General features: G+C 41.9%; 1 protein-coding gene across 3 annotated transcripts in view; it reads right to left on the bottom strand.

The window, feature by feature from the left end:
- ptpn12 (protein tyrosine phosphatase non-receptor type 12) overlaps positions 1 to 16,735 on the bottom strand; it is a 39,161-nt gene extending 22,426 nt beyond the window's left edge. For all 3 annotated transcript variants that reach the window (XM_061072458.1, XM_061072442.1, XM_061072451.1), the window contains exons 1-6: positions 16,146 to 16,735; positions 2,524 to 2,632; positions 1,826 to 1,902; positions 1,593 to 1,688; positions 749 to 787; positions 94 to 165 (exon numbers count right to left, since the gene is read on the bottom strand). In XM_061072458.1, coding sequence (XP_060928441.1) covers positions 94 to 165; positions 749 to 787; positions 1,593 to 1,688; positions 1,826 to 1,902; positions 2,524 to 2,632; positions 16,146 to 16,247 — 495 coding nt within the window. In that variant the 5' untranslated portion in view covers positions 16,248 to 16,735. The remainder of the gene's footprint in view (positions 1 to 93; positions 166 to 748; positions 788 to 1,592; positions 1,689 to 1,825; positions 1,903 to 2,523; positions 2,633 to 16,145) is intronic.
- Between the last annotated feature and the right edge of the window lie 2,061 nt (positions 16,736 to 18,796).

The raw sequence follows: 18,796 nt of genomic DNA, 5'->3' as shown, positions 1-18,796 counted from the left end.
AAACCCCCCCCCTCCAACTTCGCTCCATCTCTTTCTTTTTATAGACGCTCATCAGACTCACAGCTGTAATATCACAGAGATCTGTTTACTTACACAGGAGATTCTGAAAGGACCAAAACTCATGGGCTCCTCGTCCAGCAGCGGGAAATACCGCTCACACTTTTTCTAAACAGAGAGAAACAACGGTTAGTTTCTGCTGAGAAGAAAACACAGGACTGACACCGCAGCTTCCTGCGCGACACACTCTCACATTGCTTTGAAATTAACAGCTACTGTGACATACAAGTAAAGACTAAGAACATTCTACATGATATACACCGGGGCTGTCAACCAAAACGTAGCTTATTATTACAATGTACCATGTAAACTGCATGATACACAGTATGTGCTACGGGTTAACAGACAGACAGATGACATTTGTAGAATTTGTCACAGAGTCATGAAAGCAACAGTTGAAGAGCATTTTTTTTTGCGAGCGTAGCGGGCTGCAGCAGCTCAGCGACACAGCTGCCACTCTCAAACTTTGTCACATGCCGGTAGCCTGAGGTGACACGATTGATCATTAAAAACCAACATTCAAATGGTCATCACAGCCTTTACATAGATTGTTTTAAATATATATAAATTAATCAAATTGTGTTAAACCTCCTGTGTCACACATCAAATGCATTAATACAGGCCAGAAAAATATATGTATGTATGTATATAAATATTCTGCACATGCAGAGATGAAGTATAGAGGCCTTACCCTTCCCATCTCAAACTCTCGACAAGCCATTACAATAACCTGCAGAGACAGACACAGGAAGAGTTACTATCAATATTTAAATCTCACATTTCCAAAAATACAGTCGTGTTCAATTCCACATGTTCTATTTATGTTCAGTGGTAGATTCCAAACAGAGAGCCAGAGACTCAGCGGAGTTTCCTTCAGAATGAGAAAAACTTGAATTGGGAAAAAGGCTCAGACATTTCCTCTCTTCATACAGGATTAGTTCAAACTTCAGATCCCTTTTTGATCAGAGGTTTAATTAACATATTCATATCTCACATCGCTCCCCTTGATCGTAAAGGTGTAATTATCAAAGCCGCAATCTAAAGTATTTCAGGGCGCTAGTTAAACCAAATCTCAGCTGCCTCCCTCCCTCCCTCTCAATATGTGTCCATCTGGCTCAAGCATAAGCACTTCCCATCTGCCTCTTAATTTCTGACAGCCATATTTAATATGTTACTATAATTACTTTAATTATTGCAGTTTTATTTCCTGCAGTTATTAACTGTGTGGAGTTACAGTATCACTCACATACTATAAGAATCATAACTGCACATCCTATGTTATTATTAATTAGTAGTTATTTATATTTATTTATAATAAAGTTTTAGGTTAAACTGTAAAATAGCCTCGATTACATTTGTTTGTCATTTGGCTCTGATAACATCTTCTGATGGGCTCTAACAAACAGGCATAAAAACTGACTTTCTGTTGACACAGAGGGTCTCTGCCACTTTAATAAATCAACATTATATACAGTAAAATCTGCTCTTTTTAAATGTCGCTTTTGCTTTTCCTTGGTTCAATGAACTATACTCACAGCGACATTGTATTCCCAGTTCATCCTCCAGAAGTCGATGACAGTGTTCTGCAGTGGGCCCTGAGTTGCGATATAGGCCTCTGGGCCATCCATACCCTGAAGGGAGAATAGGGGAGAGAGGATGAAGAAATAAAATTATGTTAATTTTATTCATAAACCGAATTAATACTGTGAGACACTAAAATCAAACTATATAATGTCAAACCACTCAGACAAAAAGCTTAATTTTTTACCTTGATGAAGTTAGCATTGATGTAATCGGTGTCCTGATTGGATGTTTTTAGCATCACCTTCACTCTAGTGTGATCAACTGAGAGAGAAAGACAAATAGAGAGAATTAGTTACCATTATTGTTTAATTATGAATAAATACAGAGACAAATGGGTAAAGGTATATAGATAGAAGAAGACAAAGAGAAACAGTGAAGAGGGGCAAACAAGGACACGGGTAAAAAGCAAAAGCTGGAATCATGTAAAGAGGTTAATGGACACACTCATTCCTATGTACTGAACGTGTGTGTGTGTGCACATCTGTTACGGGTGAACCAGTTCCTCCATTACCTTATCAGCAGCTCATTTGCTAAAAGCCTTAATGAATGAATGGCTGGATGGACAGAGGAGAAAAAGAGGATAAAGGTATAAAAAAAAAAAAAAAAAAAGTAGGACAGCTGGTGGGTCGTGGAGGCTTCCCCTGAGGTCATTAAGTGCCTCTCGCTGTCTTTCCCTCCATCAGATCAGTATTTACACACATGACATTGCTGACGTACATTTTTTAATTTTTCCAGAAAAAGCTCTGGTGTAGCTAACGTCATCAGCAGCAGCACCACTAAAATTAGGGCTTAATTAAACACCATACACGTGAGCTATTATATATATGTGTTTGCGGAGTCAAAATATCCACTGTGTGCTTTTGTGGGTGTGCCAGTACTCACATGGCAGTATATCCTTGTATCTGTTCTTCTTTACATTCTCTTCCCTCTCTCCTACATTGGTGGGGTAGATCTTCTCCGTCCGGTATTTGGTGGATAACCGCCGTAACCGCTGGAAGTAAGAAGAGAAGAAGAATGGTTAGCAGATGATCATTTCCTTAATTCCTACCCAAAGAGGTGTTTGTAGGTGTAAATGGAGGGGAAGCAACATGAAGGGTGTGGTTTTCTTTGACAGCATACACGACAGAGATACATGACAACAACAAAAGCAACGTAAAGCTGCGATACAAGTCGCATCTGTGCATCACAAAATCCGGCCATTCAATCTAGCGCTAATTTACCACAGCTCCCCAACATACACACTCCTGCTCCTCTGTGTGTGACAGTGGATGAAGTTTAATGTGACCAAATTAAATTGTGGCTGACACTCATGAAGACACATTTGGTTAATGGGGGAGAACAAATTACAACGGCCACCGTCAGGCAGCAGGACGAAGCTCAGCTAAATGTCATGTGATGGGAAGCATAGAGTTTTTTTTCCGTCCCAGGGAATTTATGATTTCACCCTTTTCTGTTTGTTGGTTTGTAAACAAGATTACACCAAAATTGCCCTGAAACTGGGTTAAGGGATGCAATATGGGTCAGGGAAGAAATTTTTCTGTGGATCAGGGAGCAAGCAGAGGAATTTTTTTTACCTGCACCTGCTTAAAAACAGGCATGTTTATGGGACATATATTTATAAGGATGTGCAGATGTGGATTTGTAAGGGGACTGTTTGGTCTGGGCAGATGTATGTGCTCTACCAAAGGTCATTCTAGTTAATAACTGCATTAGCAGCACAAAAAATTATTTAATCTATAGACAAACCTTCTAAAATTTCCAAAAATGTACTATTATATGATTTGTTTGTTAACAAATACCAAAAAGTAAAACCTGGTCCAATTCACGATAAAACTTCCATTGGGCCTTTTTGTATTCTCTCAGATAATCACTCTGGTCTCTCTCTCTTTCTAAGACTAGCTCTCTCTCTCCCTCTCCCCCTCTCTCTCTTAGTCTGAGAAAGTTGGCGTGGGCGTTCATGCTGCTGGAGCCTCATGTGAAAAATGGTCGCACCTCTCGCCTCTCTCTCTTCTCGCCGTCACTCTGACGACAGGCCTCTCTCTACACGTACACTCTGACCTTCAAACCTTAGACATATGATGCTCTACAAACAGTTTAATTCACACAAAATATTTCTTCCACCTCAACTTTCGACTCCCGTTCATTTACTTCTCCTGAAATGAAAATCAGAAACACACGCCCATCAACATTTCAAACTATCAGTAAAGAGACACCCAGCAGATACAATGAGGTTTTCATCTTTCATCATGCATCACTCGCCTTTTTAAACCACAGCAACAGACTACCAGCAAACTGAGGGAGAGGAAGAAGAGAGACAGAGAGAGAGAGGAAGGAGTTTGAGAGAAAGAGAGGTACGCACTCTGAGGCCGTGGGCGGCAACAGCTGTGTGTGTGTGTGTGTGTGTGTGTGTGTGTGTGTGTGTGTGTGTGTGTGTGTGTGTGTGTGTGTGTGTGTGTGTGTGTGTGTGTGTGTGTGTGTGTGTGTGTGTGTGTGTGTGTGTGTGTGTGTGTGTGTGTGTGTGTGTGTGTGTGTGTGTGTGTGTGTGTGTGTGTGTGTGTGTGTGTGTGTGTGTGTGTGTGTGTGTGTGTGTGTGTGTGTGTGTGTGTGTGTGTGTGTGTGTGTGTGTGTGTGTGTGTGTGTGTGTGTGTGTGTGTGTGTGTGTGTGTGTGTGTGTGTGTGTGTGTGTGTGTGTGTGTGTGTGTGTGTGTGTGTGTGTGTGTGTGTGTGTGTGTGTGTGTGTGTGTGTGTGTGTGTGTGTGTGTGTGTGTGTGTGTGTGTGTGTGTGTGTGTGTGGTAATAGCATTAGAGCTCCTCTGGCCTCATGTGAATCACATTTCCAACAGAGGTCTGCTTCTGTGCTGGGTCAGAGCCCAGGAAGATACACGCACACAAACACACACGCTAAAGACGCATAATAAGCAGGAAAGGCAGTCAGCAATGATTTGTGATGGTTTGCATTTTTTACACTACACAAGCACATTATACTCGTCACAGACGACACTAACAAAACAGCAGCTGATATTTTATAGATACTGTAGGTAGAGGTAGTAGAATTCAGAAGTCGACCCTAAACCAGAATTACCGCCTCACAAGTTGCAGGACCTACGGTCAAACTATCGAGACTTTTTTTACTGGGCATGATGTCACAGCCAAGTCATCATTATAATTTAGCAGTGATTTTGGCCACTAAAATTCTGTTTATTCTTGAGTCTAATACCCAGTTCACGTTACACAAGCCAATTTACTCCCTTACAATACAATATGCATACAAATATAAAAGAGAAACCGCATGAATGTTCTTTTATGATGTGATTCATCCTCAATAAAAACAGTGGGTTGGATGGAGACCCAGCTACTGTCTCTCTCACCCTTTTTCTCTCTTCTTTCCACTGTCCCGCAGACAGACCCTGTTTCTAATTACTCCGACTTCCTCAGTTACATAAAACACACAAACACATAGACACACAAGCATGTGTTGCATATGAATAACAGGACAGCCTGGAGGATGCTGAAGAAATAAAGCAGAGGGAGGGACCTCGCCCACAAACCAGCGAAAAGGGGGAGAGGAAAGAAGTAGAGAGTGTGAGTATTTTAGATGAAAGAGGAGAACGGGAGAGAGGGATGGAAAGAGAAAGGGGAGAAGAGGGAAGAGCCAAGGATTTTAAGAGGCTCTTGGTAACTAAACTAATGGGTTCCTTTATTCCTTGTTTGTGTCGCTCATTCACACGCTCCCTTTACACACTATGTCGCTTCGCACTAGCTTCTGTTCTGAAAGGAGGAGGAGAGGGGTGGGTGCATAGTTGAAAGATACGAGTTAATAAAAACCATATAACGCAGGGAAATACAGAAAATCCTCACATTTGAGAAGCTGGGACGCGTGAATGTTTTACATTTGTAATCAAAATATGACTTAAACGAGTCACTAAACATGTCTGTAACTATCTATTCTTTCCAATATTGATTAGTCTGTTGTTTATCTTCTAATTTAATTGCATAATCATTAAGTGGTAATCACAGTTTCCCAGAGCCTACGGTGTTTTGTCTGGTCAACAGGCCCAAACACAAAGATACTGTATTTGATTTACTGTTAAAAGAGCAAATCTTCACATCTTAGAAGCTGTAAATCTGCATTTATTTAATTTCGATTTAAAAACTGATTATATACCATGTATTTTCTACAATTCTAACAGGCTACCCTGTGTTTAATGCCTAGTTCAATGTTTGAAGCTGTGTGTCCCTTGAGAGTTTCTGTAATCTGGCCATGAAGCAGTTATTAACAAAGTGCTGTTTTTGCACACGTGGGCATGTGAGAAAAATGAAAGAAGCTGTCGCCGATGGACCTCCAGTAATTATTTTTTATGGTATGCACAGTTACACCCAGGAGACTTGGTTACATTGTGGTATAAATAAGGTGGAAAAACAACCAGCCCTCAAGTTTGAGAAAAACTAGAACAATTTTATCAGATGCACTTCTTCATATTTTGAGTTGCACGAACACCAAACATCAAAGGAAACGCTCTCCTTCACAGGAAAAGGAAGTAACTAATATTCTAGTAGTAATATAGAAACTCAAAACGTTTTCTATGGTTTTGACAAAAGATAAGATTGCAGACGCTGCACTGTTGTGGTCATGTCAGTTAAATAAGCAGATCAACAAAATCTAAACCCGTTGACATCTGGTATGAGTCTCGTTTTTTTAGCCCATTTGTCAAAAGTTCAACTACTTTCATATTTTCGGACGAACTGAGCTGCAGTTATTGTATGTGCACTCCAGTACACTGAATACTATCTACTCCAGCACACTGAATACTACTGAATACTGCTGATATAAAATACTTCACATCAGTGCTTTTAGTTCTGTCAGTCTTAGAATAAGAAGCGAAAAAGTTTGAAATAATAGGAAATCTTTCCCTGTTGGTCTCGTTCTCTCCACAGTCTGATTCTGCTCCCTGTAGATTCTATTACTTTCTTACTTCCTATCAGTCATAAGAGTTAAATGGCATGACTGAGTTGGCCAGTTTCCTGTGAACACACGATTTACACTGCCACTACACACAAACACACACACAGGGCGTTGCCCCCAAAAGCCCAGTGCCGACTTCACAGACCCCCTCCAGGGCGCGACTGAGTCATGTGCGCTCACAGACACATTTCTTCACAATGACTTGACTTGGCCTAAAATGGCTCGAGGGGGCCAGAGCAGTTACTGTGCTGAGGCAGACGGACAGAGAATAAAGGAAGATTAGAAAGAGAAAAGGGAAGCTTAAAAAATACCAACAGGGGAAGAAAGAGCTCAACAGAGGTGAAGAGAAAAAAGATGTAATTGTTAGTGGAGCTAACCTACTTTCCATCTCCTGGCTGAATAAGTCTGCATCACTATACTTCCCTGGCACACTGAATAATTCACACACACACACACACATACAGAGAGTGACACATTTTCTTTATGAACCAAGCAGTGAGCACTGATTGGCAGAAAATATACTTTTCCTGAAGAAACGGTAAAGGAAAAAAAGAATTTCGCCATGTGTGTGGCCAGGAAGTGAGAGGCTGACAGTCACCTTCCATGCAGACACACACACAAACACACTCACAAGCTAAAATAGGTCACCCCTTACAATGCTCTCAGAAAAAAAATCCATCTCCTGTGCTGCGAGCATGTGGGGGGAAAGATGCGCAGCTACAGCACAGAGACTAAAAGGGTCTGAATGACTCTCGATGAGCCTGTCGCTCCTCTTCTCTGCCTCTGACAGTTCAATAAGCCTGACTGACGTTCTCTCTGCCTTCCTCGTCTCAGTGTGAAGTTAATATGCCAAATCAGGGAAAAAGCTGTGAAGTGCAAAGTCATAAAATGCTTTCAATGCATTATATATAAAAATAAGGTGTCCGAAGAAATGTGGAGTTGTGAAAGGAGAGGGTTATGATATGAAGAACAGCTACATTAAAGGAATGGCTTGAACAGTTTAGATTAAAAACTGGTTAGCTTAGTTTATCATAATATTCGAAATATTCCAGCATGTATCTGGAAAATTCAGGAAAGTTATTCCTTGTCGTTTTTATATTCAAGTTGTTTTCATATTAAACAAATTAATGTTGGTGTCGATTAGAGTCTGAACAATTTATTCATTGAGTCTAGAATTTAAGGGGGATTTTGTTGCTCTTTTTATCTATCTCTCTGCAAGAAATAGAATAAGATGATAAAGAAATGTTGAACCCCGTTTGATCGACAGAGTTTTTGCAGACAACAGGTCACAATGTCAGGTGTCCGCTGTTCATCAAGCAGTTCAGTTGAACTTTGTAATCAAGCTCAATCACTAAGGAAATAACAACAAACCACACCCTGACCGCTAATGTGAGTCAGAGGTCCTAACTGTGAGCGTGCATGTGTGTGTGACATCCTCATTGGCTAAAGATCCTACCAAAGATTATGTACAACAATCAGGCATTAGTAGCCAAGCTGTATACACACACGCAAACATGCACACATGTTCTGTGCAGCCATTTCCACCTAATGGCTACTGACTAATATCGGTCAGTGGAACACTTATAGTATTAGTGGATGTGACTGATTGACTAACACGCACACCCACACAGAGGAGTGTAACAACCCATTATTTACAGTGACAAATGATCAGGCTTCCTTTCACTCCGTCTGTCACTCTTTTCAATTCTGAACCATCTGACAGAATCACTTCACATCTGATCTTATCCAGTTCATGATGACAAAGCAGAAGGTGATGTTCAAAAAAGATGATGCTAACTTAACCATATCTCCAACCTGAGTCTGTATGTTTGTGATTGTATCTTCTCAAACTGCTTCCTTTGAGTGAAAGGTCCGCGTGTTTGTGACTTCATAACGTTGGGAGACGAAGCAGACAAGAGGAAGGATGTACAGTCTGTGTATCTGATGAGGTGTGGACATTAATCAGTTTTTGTCTGATTTTCAATTAGCACACCAAAATTCCTAAAAAGTCGTCTTGTAACCACCATGCTCAAAAAATAGCAAGATGGAACAACCCAGCAAATTTCTTCCAGTTAGGACTGAGCAGAGAAAGAAACGGAAATAGAAGTGGAGTTTTGAGTGAAGGTTTGCGTGGATTCAAAAGCAAAGGAAATGCAAAAAATCACGTAACTTTTACCCAGGGGTTATTAGAAGTGTCTCACAAGACACACTGACCCTCCACCAGTTTCAGTCGTGCTATTCTGCAGCTGACTGCCATGTGACTTCCTGTGAGGATAAGGATGACATCATTTTCCCACCATGAACTCCCCTCTCTCATCAAAACGATTTATTTAAAATTGGTGTGAAATCACAATCAGCATCTAAATCCAACCCACATGCTTATCGACACGGCCATTTTTACTAATACCACCAAGATCCTACATTTCTTGAGCCCCAAAACACAGCGGACGGTGTTTACTGCAACGTCACGCTCACAAAACACTTAACATTTGCTGGTATTTGCCTGGTGGTAATTTCCGCTCCTGGATGTCGGCCTGCAGCAGGAAGCAGATGTGGACAAACCGCATATAATCCCATTCATCTGGGGCAGGCACTCATTGTGTGTTTATTGTGTGCTTGGTGTTTGTGTGTGTGCGTATTAATCACTTCCATGTAGATATTCGCAGGCCATATCGAGGGTCAAACTGGTGACCTTATCCTCAGAAGCCGGATTCTGTAACGTTAATGTGCCCATGTGAGTTTATAAATCTTCAGATTGAGGTCTTACTCAACCTCTATATGCTGTTAAGTGTGTGTTTCTGTGTGTTCATACAAATTCTTGTGAACAAAACAAACTGAACACGGCCGGAACCCAACAGCCATCCAGTTGTTTGTGTCCAAACCCAACCCGAGCATGTTTTCCCCGATTACAGTAATTGCAACACACACTCACAAATACAGCGGCCGACCCCTGTGGTGTACCTGCCCCTGCACCCACGCACAGAAACAACCTAATAAAAGTGCAGCGCCACACAAACACACACCAGGCTTCTCCTGTTTTTTTATAACCATGATGGGAGCAGGCAGAGAAGACAACCGCCCACGTACAAGAACTCTTAGTTGCTGAACTAATGGTTCAATACTTTGCCAAGTCAACCAAGCTGAAATTTGTGCCGCTTGGCTTAAAAGCAAACGGGCCTACATAAACAAACACACCATAAACAACAGCACTGGACCTCAATGTGTGACCGATCAAATGGTAATATTCTGGTCAGTGGTTCCACCCGATGAGACCGCAACACAGAACTAACTGTAGCACTAATTCGCCACTGCTGTTTCTCAAGTACGTAAATAAATTATAGTCACACGTACATCAGTGAGTAGATAGACTTATAGAAACCTAAAGGTCTAGTCTTCACAGTCTGCCATAAAAAGAGCCCAGGGTCTGCCGCCTGCAGCTCATTTTCAACACAAAGAGTGACTGATGAGTTTGAAAATGAGAACGCAGCATACCGTACATACCAGGAGTGGTGCAAAAAAACAGGTTGCATATTATGCTGCACTTTCAGACTCATTACATACAAGGGAAGGAATCTGTGGTTTAGTTTTCGAAGCAAGGAATACCACTAAAAATGACAACTTTTGCGATAAAGCGACATGACGCCATCCAGCGAGGCGTTGCTGTGGCCAGTCTCACATACAGTATATTCAAGCATGCAAGTCCGAGCCTCTAGCCGGACATCCCTGATCGTATTTCACTGCCTCACCACTGTATGAAACACCACACCACTACCAACACGGTCCCTTACGTTGTTGACACAGAGGAGACGTCTGTCTGAACTGAACGCAGCCTATGTCGCTCAGAGTTATTTCTGAATTAAGCTCCGCAAACACACGGGTCTACCTTACTTTTGAAAACACACTGCAGCGATGTGTGTGTGTATCCATGAGTAATATGACAGTAAAAAGGTTTTCAGCTCTTGCGCTGGGAGATCGGGCAATTAACATATGCATGAACACAGACACACACAACTCAGAGAGAAGGGGAAGCCCCCTAGTTACTACAAAATCACACATTTGCCCACACACACTAGCACGTTTGGCACTTTCATATTCCATAGTATTGCCCCCATGTCTGTGCATTTTATGTTTGCCCAACAGGGCACAAGTTTAGAGAAGCGTGTGTTTGCACTTTTTGGAGTTCTTTGATGTTGAGTCAGGATCTGCTTGCAAAGGTGGGGCAGGAACACACACACACACACACAGCCCTATGTTTAAACCCTGTCTAGACGACAGTAAAGAGTTGAGGTACATGTGTGTTTATGATAGAAAATCAAATGTTGGTGCTGCGACACAGGTAGCACATCACACAGACCTGCGTTTCATTTTGTTTCCGCTCCGGTGGTTTATTTCCTGTCTTCACACCTTCAGCAGCTTCTCATTTCCAACTTGAACCACTTTGAAACTATGTTCGCTGAACCTGCGAAATTATTTTTCACACCTCTGTAAAGACACATTAAAGTGCCTCCTCCCCCCACCTCGTATGTTGCCTGTGATTTCCAGGCATCTGTTCATATGCAAACATCTGGTAATGTGCCAAACGAGGGCTCCCGGCAAATGAAAGGAAACCAAATCACACTGTTTTTAAATTTGTCCTCAGCCTCTTGTTTAACAACAGATTGGATTTTAGTCAAATTTCCTGCCTTCTGTAACGCTGCTATCACACAGCCAGAACTCGGCTGTCCACCGGGACAACCCTGACAGAAAAATGCTTGTGTACGACACTGTGAGGCCTTTTGGATACGTTTCCTGTAATAGCATGTTTCTTTTAGACTGTGGTGGCCGAGTAGTTGCAGAAGCTTTCCCATAACACAGAGGTCACAAGCTCAATCCCTGCAGCTAAACTCTGAACTCCTACCACCACACACACACACACAGACACAAAAACATACACACAGACACAAAAACATACACACTCTGTCCTGAAAGAACGACCGTCACATAGAATACTGTTTTGTTTAGCGGTGAAATCAAGACTTTGCCGATGATTTATAACGTAAAGCTACATAACATTTTCTTTCGTACTCTGCTGCGTCTGTCACGTCAAGTAAGTTTTCTAACAGACTTTTAAACAATAAACAGTCCAAACATCTGAAATGTTGTTTGAGCACAGTCACTAATTGTTGCCTCCCTACATCAGCAGCATGAACTTTAACTTCCTCTGGTCAGCCCAGGCCTTCAACATACACCCCTTACTGCTCATGGGGCATACACAGTGAATTAGAAACTAAAAATCAAATATATGGCCACAAAAAGGTGGGGGGGAGGGGGGATCTAAAAGAACAGTGAGAAACCATACGCACCCCATTTTCTCCATCTAGATAAAAGTCTGTGTCAAATACAGACACTTTCTTTGCCCACAGGAAGTGACACATTGCAACTAAAGTGCCAAAATACACATCTACGAGACAGCGGGAACATTGAGAGCTCTGCCCAGAGGACGGTAAAGCTGAAGCCAGATTTGAGAGGCAGTATTTAACATTGGACGAGGAAGACGATCAAGAAAGTTTCAAATCAATTAAGATTAATCGAGAGGATTCGCTCAGAGCAGGAGAAAAAGGATTTTGCATCTGGTGCCACAGTGATGATATGTATGAATTGAAAGTCACACTGTCGACGAGGCGTCATACTTTTCAAAAGAGAAACAAATCCTTAAAATCTATAAATATTTAAACTGGTTTCTTTTACCTGTTGAGTGACTGACTTTGAAAATGTCTGTTTAGTGTTCATATTTACTTTCCTTTTAATTACCGAATCATGATAAATCTTCCCTGAATCGCTCCATGGTGTAGGATTTGAAACAATATATTCATAAAAAAAGAGAAAACCTCTCTCTTACACAAGGGCACTAATAGCCAGTTTGGAAAGTCGTGGTTTGAGGACCCGTGTGACACAAGTAAGATTGCCATTGTTGGGTTTATGAAAGCAGCTCCTGCACAGTTGCCCCAATTTTGCAGAACCTGCGTCATGAGACAGACTCTAGGCTTAAACAGGACATGATTTTTCTTTGGATTAAGCCATCATCATCCTCATCAGATGATTGGTTTCAAATGATCCTCCAGAGAGCCTTTTACCGATGACACGTTGCACAATACCGATTCCTGATGCTTAAATCTTTCAAATAATTACTGAGTGTCTCGCTGACATTTGGAGCCACCAGCACGCAAAGCACTTTAGGTAAGCTTTCAAATATACTCGTACCAGAAAAAACACAGCAGCAGATAAGAAAATATAGATACAGGAGGATTTATAATGTTTGTTTGTGAGAGATCATATCGGCTTTGAATCTAGCCTGTTGATGATTGTAGCACCGAGATTATGACCAGAAATGACTGGATTCCAACTGTTCATCATGTGTTCCTCCGTCTCCTTGCCCCACATGGAATCTGCAATGTTATTAAATCCCACATTGATGTTTCTCCATACCTTTCCCATATTTTTTAAACCAAAACCACCCTGTATTAATTCAAAAGCCAAAGGACGTCACAAAAATGTTTCTGGTGGCAAAAACAGGACAAAATCACAAGTGATCACCGGAAAACGGCACTGGACACATTTGGTTACCAGATGGAAGAGTGTCCTCAAGTGTTCCTGTTCTGTCAAACAGCTGAAAAAGGACTCTGGACAAACTATAATGTATAATCTCCGACTAGTTGCACCGACAGAGCACTGCAATTATGCCTACAAAACACTTTCTATATATAAACAACAATAGGCAGTTAAAGTGGCTGTTATGTCAGGGCGTTCTGGTGACTCAGTGTGCAGACGAGCACAGCCCATGCACTTGCGTTAATGCGAGTTGGATTCCAGCTATTGAAAGCCTCAAATAATCTGGAAATTGGTACGACGGACCAGCAGCAACCACTCAAGGCTCTTACTCAAATGTTGGTTGATGCAGCTCAATTGTTCTTGGTACAGTGGAACGCACCTGTACTCAACTTGATCAGAACAGGTTTCCTCGCCAATGCTGAATAATTTAGATGAAACTCCAACACGAGCCGGTGTTAACAGCTGTGAGAAAATATGGCCCAAAGCCCCATTCACATTGTTGCCTTAAACATTATACTAGGCAAGTTTGCATTCAGAAAAATAATGTGATTACTGTGAATAACCAGATTATAAAATAGTTCATATTAAAAGCTATTTTATGGTTGACAAATCTAATTTGTATGAGCTGTTTGATGGTCAAGTTACTGACTGGAGGGATGTGCCCAAAGGCCAACAGAGGGATGTTTTGTTATTCTGCTCGTGGCTCCTCCCTACAGCAGAGTGCTGTGGTTGTAGTGGTAGGTTGGAAGCTTTGAATGAGAAGTATGGCGGTGATAAATCAATTGTCCACTTTCCCTGACAACTCTGCCTGGAGGATTTAAACATAAAACATGGAAGATTTTTAGGGTCCCTCAACTAAAACAATAACAAAAGACCTAGTTGGATGATCTCATGAAGCTGCGTGGAATCATGGGATTGGTTGTCTTCACCACCACTGCCAATAAGAGAAATATATTCAAGTTACGCGACCCATTACAAACAGTGGAAGGAAGAATTAAAAGTCCTGTTTCCTTGAGTAAAATCTGGGATTTCTCAGAGTCTGAATATTGTTGGAAACAAGTCAACAAAATAAATATAACATGGGTTTAGTCGTTTTTAGGCACGTTAATTAAGAACTGTTACATATCATATCTTTACGGTTGAGATGAAGCAGCTTTCAACAGGAATATGCACTGAATCAGAATTTGTAAACCTAGAGATTATACGAGATAGTTATTCAATGACGCAACTGTTTGATTTCTGATCACGTGCATTACGAACCGAATGCCCTGTAAATAAGCGAGCAGCAGACTAGTCCTAGCTCCTCTTGGTTTCTCCACCTATGAGTCTGTAAGTCTGGTTTTTGTGCAACATCCGCTACCTCCCTGTTTTCTGAAACGCACGCCTGAAGACAGGACGGGGCAGGTCATCAACTAAAAACTAGACCCATACATGGAGCTCTGCATATTTCAGGATTAGTTTTGTCCCTAATTTTGGACCAGACCGCCTGTCAACTTCTGCAGCTTTTATTCCAAGTGGACCCAGTAGTTGATAAAGCTCCACTTTTAAAGCCAGGACAAAATGTTATGAAATGGGCCAAGAAAGAATGTTGCAAGCTCCAGCAAGCAGCTTATGTGAAGTAGGAAGTGAGGAGAAGGCTGTGTGTGTGTGTGTGTGTGTGTGTGTGTAATGTGTGTGTGACTGTAGGCAAAAGAAGAATGATACTATTCTGACTCTGATCAGCCTCGTTCCCTGACAAATCACAGCACAATACAATAAAATAAATCTAAACACTTCACTCCACCATGTCAACCTGCAACTGATTCATCTTTAGATTTACTAACAAACCGATTAATTCAAACTTACACGGTTGCAGATGGAGGTCATAAATGTGTATGAGCCATCCGGTTAGCAGAGTATTCCCGAACATATCCTCATCATAACCAACAGACTAAAACGCTTGCATGATGACACGTGTGTTATCAGAGAAGTGTCGTCTCCTTAGTGTCTATTTCTGCTATTTCACAAGCATGGGAGAGGTCCTATTTTGAGTCTAGGGTTGCAACACAATAGTGATGCAGTGTACGCACACGTATGACTGCAGGTTAGCGGTCAACATAAGGCAGACAAATATATGTAGTTAGAATGCTATAGTGTCTATTTGGATCTCAAAAGACCGTTTCCACGAGATATCAATAATTATGCTATATTCTTCAGAGTCTATAAAATGAACATTGAAACTATGGGGCCAGTTTATTAGGCACACCACGGAAATACAGCCAACCCTTCACTAAATCCAGCTTTATGAAGTATTCAGCTTTGTGGTTTATCTGCTCTTCCTGGGCTGGACTAAACTATGTGTGCTGGCCCTGAAAGCTGCAGGTAAACTGAATTTAGGAAGAAGAGGTTTGTAATGAGTGTGTGAAAGTAGATTTTCCTAACTTATATGTATATTATTAACTACAGACGTCCCATCGTCCTAATACTAAACCATTATGCACAGTGCTATTGAGGGAACAACACTGGAGATGCAGTTTTTTGGTCAATGCTTCTTAGAGATCAGAGGACAACACTCAGGCATGGTTAACAGACACTTTAGCCTTGTATGCTAAGCTAATGCTAACGAGGCCAAGTTAAAAAAGGAAACGAGCCTTTGGGTAGGGGTGGGGGAGCGTTAACATGTCCCTCGTTTGTTTGTGTTGTTTGTCTCGTTATCGTTTGAAGAAACGGGAGCCGGTGGTGTTTCTTGTGGCGTGTGGACAATGCTAGGCCGCCATGTAAAGCCTGGAAAAATGGGAGGAAAGAGGAAGAGGGGGCAGTGTGGCCGCCCCTGCCTCACCTCCGGTGGGATACAGGGAGGCAGGAGGCGGGGTACGGAGGGTCAGCATGATGGGGATAATGGAGGTAACAGACAGGCTGGTTTAAAATCAGCTAGTGTGGATGTGTATGCTCTTTTTTTTTTGTTTGAACCCACCATGAAGTCGTTGCCGAAGTTGTCCTCTCCCCTGTCCTCGTCCCCCTCGCTCATGGCCTTCACCCCCTGGATAAACTTTCTCAGGATGCCGGCTTGCTCCATCCTCCAGTCCGGGTTCGCCTTCTCCTCCAGGCACAAAAATAAATAAGCTGATAGCTTCTCCACGGAGAAACACGGGAGGAGAACACGTTCAAATAAAAACGAGAAGAATAAAAAAACAAAGGGGGTAAAACGGAAGAGAGGGGGGGGGAATAAATAAAAATAAATAGGCTTCACGGGTCTCCCCAGGGAGTCATCGTCGGTTCACAACGCAACACCTTCTTCTTCTTCTTCTCTTATCATCGCCCCATGTTGTTTCTCCTTCTCTTCTTCGGGGCTGTTTCCTCGGCTCGCAGGCAGCGGGTTCCTCCAGGAGGAGCAGGACAAAATACAGCGGCAGGACGAGGTGTCTGCCCCGGGGAGAACTTCACCGCCGAGCCGGCACACGACCCGGGAAGTAACGGTGGTGTACGTGGATTAAAAAAGTGTGAAAAGAAAGGAGCCGGAGTGTGAGCACCGCTCCCTGTTCACCTCGCTGCCACATTCACACTCTGCTGCTCCTCTCTCTCGACTGAGCAACTTCCGGACTGGGCTCAGCCAACGAGGAGCACGCCCCTCCCCTTCCAGCGCATACCGCCCCGTGATTGGACGGCGGTCACCTGGGGTCAGAGTGTCATTGGCCAGCGCGGCTGTAGCTCCACACCACAGCCGCCTCTGATTGGATGGGATGTCTGTCCGTTGTTTTGACGCAGCTCCGCCAAAATAAACATATATGTATTCATGGATATTTATAATAAATGTGAATTTAGGAGGTAATCATTAAATAACCACAATTAATATTGTGCTGTATACTGAAAATATAAAACCCCAAAGTTCAACATATAATCAATGGATCTGTTTAAATTGGGAAATTCCACATCCATAAAGTCAAATGGTCAAGGTCTCTTCCATCTTTTAGAATTCATGTTAAGATGTATTATGAGTCTATTCAATTCATTTAACATTCAAAACTCAATTTAACCTTTGACTATGTGTTTTTTCATTCTTTATTCTGTTTTATTTCGAAAATTTGCATATTTACATATTTTCATTCAGCTATACCGATGTATTATCTTTATTGCCTTTGTTTGTAAAGTGTCAACCTATTTCCTTGTTTGTATATTTATTCAATATTGAATAAAGTAAATAAAAAAACGTATATTACATTATGTAAATCATCATACTGTTACAGATCATATATCACTGTACGTGTTTTTTTAAACGTGGGGAATTGCTTTATATTAGGTGGATAATTCCCTCTGTGTTCTCCATGTGTTGTATGCATGGTTTCATGTATTCAACTTCTTTACAGTTTTTCTCAATTGGTTTGGCTCATTTCACGAAACAGAAATTACTTTCTGTTGTTCTGAGAAATTCTCAAAACAACACGTGCAAACTTCCAAACCACTGGGCACTTGTTCACAACAGATTGGAATATCTCATTCCTTTAATCAAATTGCAATTGTATTAGCACAGCCTTGCACATGACAAGCACAATTTTCATATGATTTAGGACACCTTTGCAAAGGTTAGGTACAATTGCCTTCAGTTAGCCCAATTACCAATTGAATATATCTTGCTGGTCTAAACTGAATGTTGCTTCTCAGTCAAGTGGTTGTTCTCTGCAGAACATGTTGGCATAATTTCCTTGTTTACATCATCACCTGCACAATAGTTCTCTCCACTGTCAAAATCTGTCAGGCACATAATACCATGAAAAACATCAAAGTATATACTGTAATATGGATCTCTTGGATCATCGGCTTAACTTTCAGGTGCAACTAGAACTTTACTAATCAAGGGGGAGTTTCACACATCCGATCACCAATCACACAGTAAGTTTAGTTAGCTGACAGGTGCCATCCAGGAGCAAAAATGCTTCCATCAAATACCTAGAGCTTGGCCAAGTTCAGTACAATTTATGAACATGGAAGCACCTGGCCAGGGAAACGACCAAGGGCAACTGCCTGCTTGAGAAAGAGGAGGAAGAAGAAGAGGAAGAGGAACAAGGGTGCGTGGTGGTGGAGAAGGGGGAAGAGGCAGAGGAGGACGAAGACAACAATTTGTGTCAGATGAAATTCGGGCTACACTTGTGGACCATGTGGTCAACCATGGCCTCACATTGGCCGCTCATCAGGGCGATGTTCACTGCCCATCCAAGAATGCTGATGTTGCTCTTATCACCTTACTCCCCATTCCTCAACCTATCGAGGAGTTTTTATCTGCATGGAGGTGGAGGGTCTAAGAGCATCGGGCTCAAAACCAGAGGTCCCTTCTCCGGGCAATGGATGCTGCTTGTGGTGATGTCACAGCAGAGCAGTGTCAGGGATGGTTGCGGCATGCACGCCGATTTTTCCCCCGTTGCATAGCAAGGGAGAACATCAGATGTGATGTTGATGAAAATCTGTTGCCAGACAGACATGAGTGCGAGGATGAGCAGGAGAGTGAGGATGAAAACTAGTGAAACTCCAGCTTTACTTTAGTTTCTTACTGTATGTGTTGTTAGTGTAGGCTATGCCTAATTATAGTTTTGATGTGCTTATTGTTCGACAGTATATTGTGCTGTACACATT

Source organism: Limanda limanda, chromosome 1 (assembly GCF_963576545.1).
Source record: "Limanda limanda chromosome 1, fLimLim1.1, whole genome shotgun sequence".
Taxonomy (NCBI): domain Eukaryota; kingdom Metazoa; phylum Chordata; class Actinopteri; order Pleuronectiformes; family Pleuronectidae; genus Limanda; species Limanda limanda.
The sequence above is the reverse complement of the archived record's forward strand: the minus strand, read 5'-3'. Positions and strand labels throughout refer to the sequence as shown.